At 36.0% G+C, this 14,611-nt stretch overlaps 3 protein-coding genes across 4 annotated transcripts; 1 reads left to right on the forward strand and 2 right to left on the reverse strand.

The window, feature by feature from the left end:
* Nucleotides 1–3,503: 3,503 nt before the first annotated feature.
* Nucleotides 3,504–6,706, reverse strand: LOC128886274 (glycerate kinase-like). The gene is made up of 4 exons (XM_054140985.1): nucleotides 6,446–6,706; nucleotides 5,337–5,898; nucleotides 4,257–5,128; nucleotides 3,504–3,860 (listed from the first exon to the last, which is right to left on the reverse strand). The coding sequence occupies exons 1-4, from the start codon at nucleotides 6,704–6,706 to the stop codon at nucleotides 3,504–3,506; spliced, it is 2,052 nt and encodes a 683-aa protein (XP_053996960.1).
* Nucleotides 6,707–7,706: 1,000 nt separating this feature from the next.
* On the forward strand, nucleotides 7,707–11,119 carry LOC128886189 (trans-Golgi network integral membrane protein 2-like). Of its 2 annotated transcripts, none has more exons than XM_054140840.1 (4): nucleotides 7,707–9,404; nucleotides 9,506–9,541; nucleotides 9,596–9,759; nucleotides 9,817–11,119. In XM_054140840.1, exons 1-4 carry the CDS (start codon nucleotides 8,156–8,158, stop codon nucleotides 9,964–9,966), a joined length of 1,599 nt encoding a protein of 532 aa, XP_053996815.1. In that variant the 5' UTR covers nucleotides 7,707–8,155; the 3' UTR covers nucleotides 9,967–11,119. The 2 variants fall into 2 exon arrangements, with proteins under 2 accessions (XP_053996815.1, XP_053996816.1); XM_054140841.1 differs by having other exon boundaries at nucleotides 9,599–9,759.
* Nucleotides 11,120–11,235: 116 nt separating this feature from the next.
* Nucleotides 11,236–13,901, reverse strand: LOC128886192 (vitamin K-dependent protein C-like). Its single transcript, XM_054140846.1, has 7 exons — nucleotides 13,362–13,901; nucleotides 13,007–13,088; nucleotides 12,529–12,697; nucleotides 12,193–12,398; nucleotides 11,857–12,065; nucleotides 11,629–11,686; nucleotides 11,236–11,375 (listed from the first exon to the last, which is right to left on the reverse strand). The coding sequence occupies exons 1-7, from the start codon at nucleotides 13,446–13,448 to the stop codon at nucleotides 11,254–11,256; spliced, it is 933 nt and encodes a 310-aa protein (XP_053996821.1). The 5' UTR covers nucleotides 13,449–13,901; the 3' UTR covers nucleotides 11,236–11,253.
* Between the last annotated feature and the right edge of the window lie 710 nt (nucleotides 13,902–14,611).

Genomic DNA, 14,611 nt, shown 5'->3' on the forward strand with positions numbered 1-14,611 from the left:
TGACATTTCAATTTGCCATTCTAATACAGACGATAATACCAGACGTATGAATTCCGTTTAGCAAAATCGAAATGGACATTACTCATTCGGCATGAATATTAAACATCGATTGAAATTTTCACTTTCGAACGGGCGCGAATGCTCATGCATACGAAACGGTGATTTCGTATCGGTGCGAGTTATTCACAGTTTCGCCGACTTAGACGAAAGATGTTCCGAATTTATTCACATTTCACGGCTTCAAACGAATGGATTCGCTTCATAAATTATTCACGAACGCCGAAACACCTTTCGACGTGTGTTCTCGCCTCGCGTGCTCCGCCGGGTCTGCTTCGCGGACATTAATCGGGCGCACACCGGAATTTTTTGTATCATTAAATTTTTTATATCATTACGAACTGTACCGGCAGAGATATTCCTGTGTTGGACTTGGAAGCGTTATGCGCGTTTGTAGCCAGTCTCGGGAGATTCTTATAACTGGGTATGGAGTGCAACTTGCAATTAGATCCTTCGGAGACTGCCTTGAGCTTCTTTCCCTTTATTCCCCATTCCCTCTCTCTCGGGAGAGGGAAGTTTTATTTAACTTGCATGCTTGCACTTGGGTTACGTACTTAAGTCATCTCGTGACTAATGTTGTTTCTTTCCTTAGATTAAACGAATAGTACAATGTTATTTATAGAGTAAATATTCTTTGGAATCTGCTGTCGAAGAGTGGCAATAACCGTCCACCTCACTATCGATCAAACTATGTGCGGAGACTGTGCCGGAGCTGTGATAGTCGACTTATAGTCGTTGAAAAATTATTGTCATTTCTCCAATACGTGAGTCTTTTCTTATTAATTTCATCAGATATGATCTTCTTTGTATTATTCATGAATATTAAATGTAAATATTTAATTGCTTTTAGGGTGTAGACCATTGAAGAAGAATCTAATAATAAGAGAAGGAAACTGTATTAATATTTATCTAATTATTCCTACTTTAGTCCTACTCCTAATCAGTCAAGTCTCACGATATTAATAATTCTACAGGGCGACACTGTTATCCAGTACAGATATAAATCAGATATAAATAATTACTTTTATAAGACACCTTCAACCACAAGTAATTCTATTAACATAAAATCGCTAAAATGCCCCACACCTAAAAACTACTAAGTCAGTATGACGAATCCAGCATATATTCTTCATACCTAATGAAAACTACATGGCAAGACATTCTGATTTCAGCACCCTGTCTCTGCATATTAGATGCGTGCAAACAAAAGTATCACGCGACAAGAGCAGAAAGAAGGTAAAAACAATCTCATGTAATTTTGAGCGATAAACGTCAAGGCATAAGTAATAAAACTGCTTTGAATTAAGGCGCTTCAACACGAAATCGTGTAAACGGATGCAGGACGTAGTGCGTGTAAGCACGGTAGAACTGGCGGAGGTTCACCAACGCTGCTTGGCGGTTGGTTGAGTAACGAGCAGTGCATATTTAGTCGTGGCTTCTCTGCAGAGACATGCAAATGTACGATGATACCTCCTCTCGGTTGCTTTACCCTCACACCACATGAAATATACCCTGCTTTATGCTTAATCAAGATTTCGTGGATCATTATACACCTTATACTTCATATATTCTTGCCTATGGATACGTATCTTCGCGAGGGACTACAATTCGCCTCATCCAGGGACGTAATTGTATGATTGATGAGGGAGGGAGTGCTGCAGCTATAATTGATGTTACAGATTTGTTCTTCCCTGTGGCCTTGAAAAACGAAGCGGATCGTGAAGTCTAGGACAAATTTGCCTTACTAATGAGATTTTTCACGGAATGTTTCATTGTACAACAGTAGTTATACAAGGGACCAAAGTTTCATGCGCACGAGAAATTTCAGGAAGTACACGTTGTACAAAATTAAGTATGACAGATTGAAGACTGTCAGACATTTTCAACCTGTATGGCGACGTTTCGATAATCCAGACTATTTAATTTTCTTCAGAGTTGGTAGATCAGTCTCTTTCATTTTCTTGTTTCAGTAAAATCGATGTATCACTCTACTATCTACTATTTTCCTTCATAATTCTGCATTATGAAGCATAGTAAGAGATATCAAATTTCAAAGTGTATAAGTACATTATTTGTATAGGAACCGAGGATGAATTGAATCTAATACATTTTGGTAAGGTGCTAGGATAGCTTTGCCTTTATAAAATATTAACTATCATAAGATATTTCCTGAAGCTCTTCGTTTTAATTCTGACCGCCAATAGCGCTGGACTCTTACTCCAGTCTGAATCGATATCGTTGGATGGGTCACCGCGATGGTAAGGGGATTTCCAGAGCTTCCTGGGTGGCATGTACTGGTATATAACATTCTTCCACTGAATGTTATGTTTATTCTAAGTATATCTGTTCTGCATCTCTGGATCGTGTGATACATTTTTCCAGTAAATTCTATGCTATTTTATACAATGCCTGTGATGATACTGTTTCGGTTGATAACCTATCTAGTAGCCGGCACCATTTTCAGTTAAATTCTACGATTATGCGCACAGATCGCGCTGATTTGAAATATTTAACAATTGTTGTTTGAAGTGTTTTTAATATTCAGTGAAGCTACTCTATATAACAATGCAGTTCCTTTTTAAACTAAAATTAAATATTTCAATGAACATGGCTATAGGCTAGCAAAGTCTTGAATACTCGCGTATAAGTCGACGAATGTATTTATTTATTACGACGTGAAAGGATTCAAATTCTATTGTACTAATATGTACACGAAGGGAGATACGTTTGGGTCAAATCGAATTTTACCACGTTAGACATATACAAGTGGATATTCTCGTGGGATATTTTCAATTTGGACAGAAAGAAGTGGCAAAAAGAACGTACTGACAAGTGCGCTATAGTAGGAAGGTGTCATTGAGCTGGCCGAGTCCATTCCCGCGGCTTTGTTGGACAATATTGGTACCGAACCCATGGGACACGGCTGGCCCAGAGGATCTCTATTATGTCAAGAAAGGGCAAAATGAGCTTCTTGGGATTTTCGTACCATTCATTCCTGCTCGAAAAACCGATCGTTCAATAGACATCATTTCGCCCCCAGGCGTACCGAGGAGTTTAAACGGTGAACTGGAAAGCTTCTATTCTACGGATTGCCTTGATTGAAGTTTCACGCATCGAAAGTTCTGTATGATTCCTGTGACCTCGTCAACGAGAGATACGAATTTCCGAAAGCTAAGATCGATATGAATATTTCCATCCATCGAGAAGAAATCGTATCACTTCTATGCTAATATCAATTTAAAAATGAATGTGTAGCAAGTATAAAATGAATTAAAATCGAGATACAAAGGATTAAGATTCGTATTAAATGGAATAATTTTTAAATACTTGTATGCAATGCGCCTTCCAGTGTTAACTGTTTCAAGAATCTTTATTTAAATTTGTAAAATGAATGTATTTCATGGTTTCACTAATTTTGGTTATTTCAAACTGGTTCGAATAATGCATCAGTTTTCAATTTCTTCTTTCTTTCTACCCATGTGGCAACAATATTGTATTTTCGAGCGCTCTTCGACATCTGACGTCAGATTGACGGGACATTCCTCGTCTAAGCATATTGTTTCTTTATTTCCGTGGCAGATACCATCGCAGTTACATTGGAAACGAACTATTCGTATTACATGGAGATCCCCGACGTTCGTGAAAGTATAATAATTTCCAGTCTTCAATTCTAATAATTCATCTTGATCATTGATACTCAGAAACATCAAGTTTGTATTATTTTCTGCTAAAACAGTGTTGGGAATAATGGCGGCGTACTTGTTCTTTATAACTTCAAGCTCCTTCATTTCTTTGTAAGCTCGCTATGGGAACAATAATTTATTACTAATTTTATCTGCTTTATCGATCTCTTAAAAATGTATATTTGTGTATATTTTCTTTTTCATAGGTTTCGACCTATATTTATTTTTGTTCTACAATGAAATTTAATTTCAATGTAATTTAATTTAATTACTCTTATAACGCGATAAAATCACTTCGTGGATCGTGGACTGCATTATCCGTAATTACGTGCAAAACAATACGATTCACTCGCATAAAATATTTCGCCGTTTTAACGTAAAAGCGTTACTGGAGCTTTGTCGCGAAGTATAAGAAAAGCTAAAGGATAATTCATTTTTACCGCTTTCATAAAGTCGGCTTATATACCTACGGTCATCAATTTCTGGAGTACATATTGCATCGACGTGAAACTTTACCTGTATCTCATGCTCCCTACGTGTTTCCTCGTTAAGTTTCCACCACTTTACATGGGCCTCGTTATATACACTCAGGGCTTTTTCGTATTCGGGGTAAACATCAGTGCCGAGACTCTTATAGCCAAAAGCGCCAGCTGCGCTGGTATTGCCGTCTTGGCCGTAGGAACTGCCACCCAGGAACCAGACGGTGTATTCTCTCAAAATTGGAAACTGCTCTGTACGCATATACCAATATAATGAAAAATACAGAGCAAGTTCCTGATTGGGTCCGCCCTTTCCAGGCGTCGGGCAGAGATTGACGGTTTGTCGACCGCCCAGCAAGAGGCACAGACCCAAACCCCATTTGTCTTTCGCTGGAAATATTTCTTGCACCTTCTTGTCGGTCAAAGGACAAATAGGACTCTCTTTCATCTCCTGGTACATGTCCAGTCTAGTGATTTTCCCCTCCACTGCCAATATCATCAGGGAAGTCAGTCTGACGTACTCGCGAGCGAACTCCTGGACTTCCCCGAAGCAGGTAGAGTTCAGTTTCAGAGGAAACAAGCCCAATTTGAAAGCCTCTATGGACATGCATTCCATGGCGTCTGCGTTGCAGGCAATCACATATTCGTGGACAAATCTGTACTTTTTCTCTTCGGTCACTTGCTTGTCCGCAGCCATCTCCCATGGAATGGTCTCATCGACCAGCTCCCTTACGCTTTGCGGTAGCCTCTCGATGAGCCTGTACTTGGCTAAAATTTGCAAGGCTGAGTCATCTTTTGGATCGTAGACGCACGGTCCACCCGACAGTTGGCTCATTGGCTCAGCGGAAACGTCCGATGTGATCAGTGTGATGACTCTCGCTGGATAAGCGAACCGTGCTAGGTCGCCTCCTGCGTTGAAATGAACGTTAGGGTAAGTGTACATGGACTGTAGGATGACGCAGGTTCTATTCGATTGTTGTTCTAAAACCTTGATTCTCAACGTGGAAAACACGGTGGGGCGATTGATGTTTTAAAATGACGGATCATCTGATTATCCATCCAAAAATGTTGAGAAACACTGTTCTGGAACAACGCATCGCCCTCATTGGTTTTCTACCTCTAATCGCGGATAGCTTGTTCCTCACGGTATTAATTTCCTCGGGAGTCGCTCCAGCGGTTTTCAATCTGTTCAGCACCCTAAGCTTATCCCTCAGCGTGATCTCTTCTCGCGGACAACACAAAAGGTCGTCGATTCCTTGCGACAGCATGACTATTAACAGATCCTTCCTCTTCAACTTCTTGCAGTAGTTGATGATCCTCTTTGTCGCTTCGACGGACTTCTCGTCTGGCTGTCCGTCTGTCCCTGCCTCCACGTAAGAGATATGGCTATCCAACTTGGGAAACGCTTCCGGGAAACTCCACATCATGAAAATCGATTTCCGTGGCACCACCATCCATCCTTTTTTCAATTGCTTGCCGATAACTCGTTCGAACGCCGAGCTCATCGTGACTGCTTCCTTCCCCCATCCCACCATGTGCAAGTTATTCCTTAATCTGTATCTGACGCCTTTAATCGACAAAATCGAACGGCCGTCGTACTTGATTTTCTCCGGTATGATCACGGCCGTGTACACGCATTTTATCCCCGTCTCGACGACGTTGCTCAGGTCTTCGCGAATCTACGATACAGGTCGAGAAACATTAGGGAATTGTCTCGCGTGCACGTGGGCCTCTCAGAGATTCGAACGTTTGCAGAAGTTCTCGATACAGTAGAACCTTGATTGTTCCAAGATAACGGGACTGAAAATTGCTACGATGATCACGATTCGTGCAATTATTGAGTTAACCAATCCAATGAGCTGAAGCGCCGCTTACGGGATATCTCTATTATCTGTGATCACAACTCACAGTTGTTACTTCTCCCCTACAACTTTAGTCGTTACTGAGTAATTATCCCTTTGAATTGGCAACACAGACTCTCGCACAATAATCGAGATTCTACTGCATATTTGGAAAACTCTGTTTTGTGTAATATGCGATGTTCTTGGTATAAAAGCCAAGGTCATTGCATTACTGCAATAGAGTAAGTTTACGAAATTCAGGATCCGATTTTATATTCCAGTTAAGAATGAATACGAGTTTGAATACTATTTTTCAATTGAAAAATAGGTAATCTGTGTCAGATGTAGTATAATTGTCAATATGTATGGAGTCTTTTTCGAAAACCTCTAACATCATTTTCTCGCTCCCTGTCTTCTTAATGTCTCTAAGATGTTTCTGGCGCGCTCTTTCCTCTTTTTCAAAAGATGCATTTTGTATAGCGCGTTTATCCATTCTTCTTGTATGCAATGATCGGTGAACTTCGTCTATAACCTTTTGTCTCTTTGCCTCGATCGCTGCTATCCTCTTTCTAGTTTCTTCCTCCTTCTCCGGATCTGTAAGTCTGGCCCTACGTTTCTTCTGTTTCTTCTTTTGTGGTTTCGCCATAATTTAATGACCCGCGTATTAATTTTGCCTTTACTTCATATTGTACTTGGAAAATGTTACATTTTTTGAAAATTTAGAAAGCGCGACAAGGTTCTTAAAAATTGACACTGTCTATCTATTGAAATTGGCTGCAAATGTTACTCGAAGTTTTAACGCCTACGAAACATATGCAATTATTGCAATCGATGTTACGATTTTTATATATCTAAACCATGATGTAATACAAATTTTTTTTATTGATTGTGAACCAAAACATCGTTCACAGAATGCATTGATATGTATTTAACACATAGTAGTTTACTTTTGTTTTAAAATCTGTTTAAAATTGAATAGTATGTATGTGGAGCTTTCAATATTAAACAAAATAGATTTAAAATATGTTCATAGTACAGACAGCGCTTCAACGACGAAACGCTTAAGCTTGTAAAGAAGTAGTTCCGCTTTTTACCGCTGGAAATACAGATCTGGATACCGACGCAGCACGTACAGGTTCGTATGCCGTTTATAGTGATTCGATTTTACCGGTAAAATCTATATTTTACTTATTTTACCAACATACAACTGATAAATTAACTGTAAGAGTTTTTAATAGTATCTAGCAGTTCCGTAATGAACTATAGTCAGTATTTTGTAATACTACTCTCCTATTTTAGTTAAAAATGAAACATACAATTTTCTCTCTCTTTTAACCTGCATTATCGAATGTAAACAAATATTTGGATAATGGTCGATCGGTTAATGATATGATCATCATGATAGGGTCTCCATGATATCATCTGGAGACCCTATTAACCACTGGACTAAAAACAATGTAAACATTCACTTAACAATTAAATAATTTGGTAATTACTTAATACATTTTGATTTAATAGCAATTTTACTTGATAAAACTAGAGTAAGTTACTGTAGCGCGGTAAAATGTTAGACAGAGGGCGTAAAGGTTCTAGTAGGAGTGGCGCCTCTGTTAAAACCGTTTCATGGTACATGGAAACGCAGTATAGTAACTATAGTGATTACACAGAGTATAGCAATAAGTGACGTTTCCGAGTATTGTATTTCCTGTTACTGATTTTTCTAAAATAGTTCTTATCGTTTCAATCTAATTTATGAGACATAAGTTTTGTAAATTATTGACGAAAATGTGTGGACGTTAAGTGTTATTTGCAAACAAAGAAGACGACGTGTGTGTACAATTTTTTGATAGTAGATTTGTTCAACTGAAAAGGTTATGTCAGTTATGACCGCAAGAACGTATAACTGAATTTATATTATCACATTTACAGTAAAAACGATACAAAGGAATAAAAGTGACATAAATATAAATTCTATGATAAAAGAAGGAAGTGGTTAATAAACGAACCATAATGTTTCAAAATCGATAAAGTATTATCTCAATATCTTTATCATTATTTTTTCAACAGAAAATTGGTTTTGTAAATAGAAAAAATAATGGGAAAGCATAGAATGCAGTCGTTCTATGGATTCACCACTTTCGTGTTTCTTCTTTATTTCACAAATGCATCGAAAACACAAAGTTCACTAAGTGTTATAGATGTTATGAAAGCAGATGAAAAACTACAAAAATTTCCACCATTAGTTTACAAGAGTAATATAGCACAAAACTGCTCTACTGTTAAATATCCTGAAACTAATGTGGCAGCATATAATATATCCACAAATACTTTTTTGTGTCTTGCATTTTATGATGCATGTCACAAAGCCCATAGTAATCCGAATCAAATGGAATTATTGTCTAATAATAAATTTGATTATTATCTCAAGAGATTCTTTCCTGGAGAAAAAGACACTGATCAATTTAAGTTTTGTACAAATCTTGGAAATGTTACAATTTCATACAAGAAATTGGAGCCATTGTTATCTCAACTTGTAGATTTAAATAAATTTTATAAATGCTCTCGTTTATGTTTTACCGAAGCAGGAGATTTTAATCCATTTTGTGCAGTAATAGCCTGGAGCAAAAGCATTGATAAAGATGCAAAGACGCTAAATGCAAGTCAAGGCATGGATTTGGTAGATACTTCAAATATTGAATTTAAAAAAAAGAAAACAACCAATGTTCTTAAATCTGACATAAGTCCATTAAAAACAATGAAGAGTGGCAATCCTATTAATAAAAACACAAATGTTGATGAACATAACACTGTAAAGTTGCAAAGTAATCTTGGAAATGGGATGGAAATGGCTAAATCATCAGACTCAGTGCCATCATTACCACTACAGTCAGTATTACCACCAAGAGCAGGATTATCATCTCAATCAGCAGTGTCACCAGAATCTGTATTGCCACCACAATCTGTATTGCCACCACAATCTGTATTGCCACCACAATCTGTATTGCCACCACAATCTGTATTGTCACCACAATCAGTAGCAGGATCAGATGATCCAAATAAATCTCAGATAGGAGAGCCCAACATTGTTGATAATGGTGGACAAAAGATGAAAAGTAAAGTTGATTCTTCTACAGTAGACCAGCAGCAAGTGGTGTCAGGCAGTGCAGTAGTTCACGCTTCTGACAATTTACATGAAGCACCCAAGAACCCTAGTACAAGCAATAATGGTCCTGATGAAAGTCCAAAAGAAGCTACTGATGATACCAAGACAAGTACAATATCAGAAAACACACAGGATGACAATTCTGCTAATCAAGAAGATTGGAGTCATGGGGAGCCCTATGGTAACAATTTATAAATGCAAAATATAATTTAAATTTATTTGATGATTTGTTTTTTTATATATTATCTATAATATATTTAAATTAAAACACTTTATTTTAAGATACAAATGATGCCTTTAATCAGCCGAATGATCCAGGTAAGTGTTGTGTAATATTTTCATGTATTCTTGATTTAATGTATTTCCTTATAGCAGGTGATCAAACTCAAAACGGTCTTGATCTTTCGGGACAAAGAAATATAGTATCTCGTTATCATAGTATGAGCCCTGATGAAGAGTCTCATGTTTTTACTTACTTTACCGTGATTACTTTGGTCTCTATTGCTGCATACATTGGTTATCATAATAAGCAAAAGGTAAGTGAATATTTTATATATTATCGTATCAGTTTTGTTAAAAATTTAATATTTCAGATCTTAGCTATTATATTAGAAGGACGAAGATCACGAAATAGCCGTGGTAGGCGGCGTCCAAGCACAGCTAATTATCGTAAATTAGATTGTACACTAGAAGAAGCGGTGACGTCACAGTGTAATGCAAATGTTACTCATGTCATATATTAATGTATCAGATACAACTGTATAATAGCACTCCTTGTGTAAAATATTTTGTATTCAAGTATACTTCCATCGTAATACGAGTTTATTTTTAATAAGCTAATTATTTGTCAGTGTTTGATCAATTGTTACTACATTATCAGCATATATTATCAGCAGTACTTCATTATAGATTCCGATGCCAATAACAACAATTTTTCATTCCAGTTAATTAATCATCAACTATATTTTCTTAAATGTAAAGAAAACAAATCATATCTTACAGCGTTCCGTTTAGGTTATGCTGTCGGAATCGTTAAGAAGAACGAGTTTTTTTTTTATATTATGAACAAAATTAACGCTAAAAATTCATTTTTTTTGTACTTAATCAATATCATCATTTTTCATAAGTTGGTACTCTTGCATAATTTGGAATTAAAATGCCCGAAACATTTTCTTACAATCGCTAATCTCCGTTTAAAAATTTCTTTATGGATACATTTATATTTTTTTTATGTACCAGTTCTGCATTCCATATTTTCCCCTACATTTTTCTTCAATAAACTCTGTTCCCTCAAGTTTCCTTATTATAGAAAGATCAATTTTATTTTTCAAGTCGCGAAAGAAACGATGTAGATGTAAATAAATATATATTTCTAAAGGAAAATGATATCGATATATAAAGTGTTACTTGTGCAATACTTAGCTTTTTGTAAAATGAATATAGAACACATTCGCGTTGTTTTGAAATATAATAGCATGAGATAAGTAACACAAAATTTACATCATGCATTATCGCAGGCAGTTCCTTAAGTGAAGTGTATATTACAAACGATGTATAAACAAATGTACTTCAAGGTAAAGTTATAATTCTACATAACATTGATTGTTTATAACCTCACTCGAATAGGTTGACATTAATGTTAAAAATAATTAAGCAATATATCTACTTGTGTATATTAGATTTAAGTAATTTCAGTGCACAAAGAATACTGCTATTTGTACGTATGCGTGTGTCTCAATATCAAAATGCTCGTTTAAATTACTTATTGTATGTTTGTTGATAACTGTGCCGAATTAATTTATCAGATGAAATGCCGTCCACTTGTACGCGGTAATGCCATAAATATATTGTACGTTCTGGCAATAAATATTTAATAAATTTCATACAACAAAGTGATCACGTGTCATATCCCGTTATAATCTAATTTACATGCACAACGAGCGGGTTCTTTGGATTGTCCGAAACATGTCCATATATTCTTTTTCCAATAAATCATACTTTAGTTAGCCAAAGACGTTCAATGAAAGGTATTATTTAGGGCAATAACATGCATCTTTGGTTTGTTGTAACAGCCAGTTTAGATGAGGACCCACTCTCGTGAAAATCGAGACTGCTGGAACGGTGCCGCATTGATTTATATCCGTAATTATGCCTGATAAAAAAATGTAAATTGCATTGTGAATGAAAATTTCGTTAAGTTCATTCTGAATGATAGAAACACAATTTCCTCTGAAGCTAATATGTTACGATCATAATAACGAGATGAATTCACATAATCAATGTTTCACATAAATCTCACATTAAAAAATTAATTACATTATAATGAAATTTGTTGTACATTTTTATAAATTTTATGAATTTTCTCAATTACTCGACTTTTTTTTAATCATTCTATAGATACGTACCGACGAGATCATAAACTCCTGCGTATGAACGATATTGCACGGAAGAACCTACGTCGTTCTGAAAAATATATATTTCAATGTATTACCTATGTAAAGCTGAAAATATACAGTTTGTGCCACGATAAACAATAATTTGAAGAAACTTCGGCAAGAACGATATTTTCACTAAATTAAAAAATATTATTTCTTGCTAACCATCATGAAAAATGATTACAACAATTAATATACCTCGCATACGATGGAAGTTCCACCTAAAACGCCAGCGCAGCCGGAATCGTTGTGAAAATTTATGGGATTTATTCCGGACCTTATGCATTCGCCAGAACCCAAAATTGGAAGGCCTAATTTTCGTGGTCGACAGGTTTGATTGTTGCTGTCGATTGTTCTGCTCACCGTCCACCCGACCAAGGTGCCCACTTGTCCGAGGTAAGTCGATCCTGAAAATGGAGGTGTTCGATTTTTTTTAATAAAAATTGAAGTGTTTGATAGAGTAAATTGCTATGCTATGGTTTTATTTGTTATTTTTACGATTTAAATACAATGTCGTCCATCTGGGATACTAACCTGGATTGGGTAAACAGATTGGCGATATCCTCCTTTCGAATTTAATTTGTTGACTCAATTTTATCAGCGCCAAATCGTGAGCGTGGGAGTCAGGATTGTACTCTGGATATAAAATCACAGATTCTACGCTGACCCTTGTCGATGACACGTCTAAATTGCATCGATCGTGTTCTCCAAGGGACACTTTGATCTCTGGCGCTGTCACGCTATGAAATACGTTTATTATCATCAGATTATTTTATTATTATTATTGGATACTTTCACAATTCTTTGCATATTTTTGTTTGATAATAAATAAATTGTATGTTGCATATTGAATAAGGGTATTCAACCAACCTGACCAGTTGACTAGCTGTGGTTAAGACGTAGCGATCGTTTATTAGAACTCCACTGAAGAGTAACTGTGACCTCACGTGAATGTTCGCCAGCCATGGGAATTCGTGCGGTACGGTATATTCTCCACCGAGGAATCTTCCTTCGCCAGATCGATTAGATCGTCCGCACACTGTGATTTAGCGACAGAATGAAATGCAGAGTGTTTCATGATATATAGAATTCTCTCAAGAGAGAATGTAAATCAGCTCAACATGACGATTTAGTCTTTCTAGGGTTAATTCTATATAATCTTTTATGGCTTTCTACTTTTCTTCTATAGTTGGTCTATTATCCCCATTTCAATGAGTCTTTTCTTCCAATGGAATATTTGATAAATGAATTTGCCAGAATACGCGGTTTTTAGGCGAAACAAAAAATTTCTTTTACAGAGTGCTGATTCTACAAAGCTGAACACAGTGACACAACAACGATTACTTACTACAATTTCCACAACTCTTGAACCTGCCGAAGATGAAGTCCAAAACTCCACGCGCCATCCTCTCTTCATCCTCCCGAATGTTCTAATCATACGTAAGACTTAAGAAATTTCTATTCCTACGCAAGTGGAGAAGTCAAACGCCAAAATCTCCAAGTAAGCATTTTTCAAAATTTTATATGCTTTTGTTAATATCATCATGGAAAGCAAAATTTGAAAGCAAAGTAAATAAAAAAGAATAGAAATTCTTCATCGAAGTTGAAGAAATGGAGATATTTAAACAAAAACAAATATTTTTTGCATTCCATTTTCCGAAGCTTGACCATCCTTTGAAAAAGTAAAAGATAAGAACGCTTACGGTCGAGTTGAGGTCATCGCAGCGAATCGTTCTCGTGGAGAGCACGAAAACGCAGACGAGGTACTTGATGAAATCCTGCAGCTTCATGGCTTTTCTGTCGACTGCCGAAACGGTACTGGTCTCGGTTTAACAACTGGTTCGCATAGCGGGACTGTCATCGCCCGCATCCCAGAGGCCCCAAGGCTTTTTCTTCAGCGTTCGACGCTTCCCACTCGCAAGTTCGAAGCTTCCGCCATGCTTAGGGTTGCCAATCGTCAACTTTTGGAGGGAATAATTCTATTCTTACATTCTTCTGTTCTTGCTTTTTTTCTTTTAATTTGAGGAGATTATTCAGCGTTCTGTTCCAATGAAATGGCGATGTATTAGAATATGATAATAAAGTCAATTTTGGTAAAAATTTGATATTTAAAATTTTTTTTTTTAGAAATAGTAAAAGTGGTATTATTGTTAATGATATTGGACTATTTGGCAGTTAGTTTATTATTAATCAGTCTCCAGGATTCCAGTAGCAATATAATAATTTATTGCTTATTTATCATTTTTCACATTTATTATTTTTTCATTCTTATTAATTCTTATCGTACGCATAATACAGGTGGACACTAATCATTATTTTTTATACTTGATACCTTTTCGTGACCTTAACCATGAGGAGGCTGAATTTTCTGCTCGTTTCGACAGCCATAACCGGTACAACAACCGGTAGAACGGCACTGTTAGATGCTTTTAGGTATATCAGTTTAAGAATCAGTAATAACTAATCGTTAGCATTAAGAGAGGATTCGCATTAGCATTATTTGACCTAGTATTGGAATTCTTTTTAATGAGATGTATAAAGAAGACAAATGTGATCATTTGTAGATACATATTTTGATTTCTCAATTATTTATACTTCTTGTACGGTATTCGAAAGAAAAGGATGTAAGGTGTAAGGTGTATGTGAGGCATATATGACTCATCAATATACATAAAAATGTTAATATCTACAACATTATTAATAATTAAAAATTTTATTGAGTATATCTTTAGTTCTTTTGAGAGTATTACAAAATCATATTTATACATTGAGCAAATTACATGTTTTGACATGTAACATAAGTTTCATGAACGTCAGTCCTTTTTTGTTTTATTTTTTTCCACTTATTTATTTATTACGTTAGATCCATATTTATAAAGAACATGTTATTAAAAAAATATTAAAACACTTGAGTATTTCAAAAGTCGGTGTAAACTATTTAAAATAGTTTACA

Source organism: Hylaeus anthracinus, unplaced genomic scaffold (genome assembly GCF_026225885.1).
Source record: "Hylaeus anthracinus isolate JK02 unplaced genomic scaffold, UHH_iyHylAnth1.0_haploid 11982, whole genome shotgun sequence".
Classification (NCBI taxonomy): Eukaryota; Metazoa; Arthropoda; class Insecta; order Hymenoptera; family Colletidae; genus Hylaeus; species Hylaeus anthracinus.

Coding starts and splice junctions, on each gene's coding strand:
- LOC128886192 (XM_054140846.1), bottom strand. CDS start 13,448: ATGAAGCTGCAGGATTTCATCAAGTACCTCGTCTGCGTTTTCGTGCTC. Junction 13,089..13,361: donor GCGATGACCTCAACTCGACC/GTAAGCGTTCTT, acceptor ACGTATGATTAG/AACATTCGGGAGGATGAAGA. Junction 12,066..12,192: donor AATCTGTTTACCCAATCCAG/GTTAGTATCCCA, acceptor CTCCATTTTCAG/GATCGACTTACCTCGGACAA.
- LOC128886274 (XM_054140985.1), bottom strand. CDS start 6,706: ATGGCGAAACCACAAAAGAAGAAACAGAAGAAACGTAGGGCCAGACTT. Junction 5,899..6,445: donor GCGAGAAAATGATGTTAGAG/GTTTTCGAAAAA, acceptor CCTGTATCGTAG/ATTCGCGAAGACCTGAGCAA. Junction 3,861..4,256: donor GTAGGGAGCATGAGATACAG/GTAAAGTTTCAC, acceptor TTGTTCCCATAG/CGAGCTTACAAAGAAATGAA.
- LOC128886189 (XM_054140840.1), top strand. CDS start 8,156: ATGGGAAAGCATAGAATGCAGTCGTTCTATGGATTCACCACTTTCGTG. Junction 9,405..9,505: donor GAGTCATGGGGAGCCCTATG/GTAACAATTTAT, acceptor CTTTATTTTAAG/ATACAAATGATGCCTTTAAT. Junction 9,760..9,816: donor GTTATCATAATAAGCAAAAG/GTAAGTGAATAT, acceptor TTAATATTTCAG/ATCTTAGCTATTATATTAGA.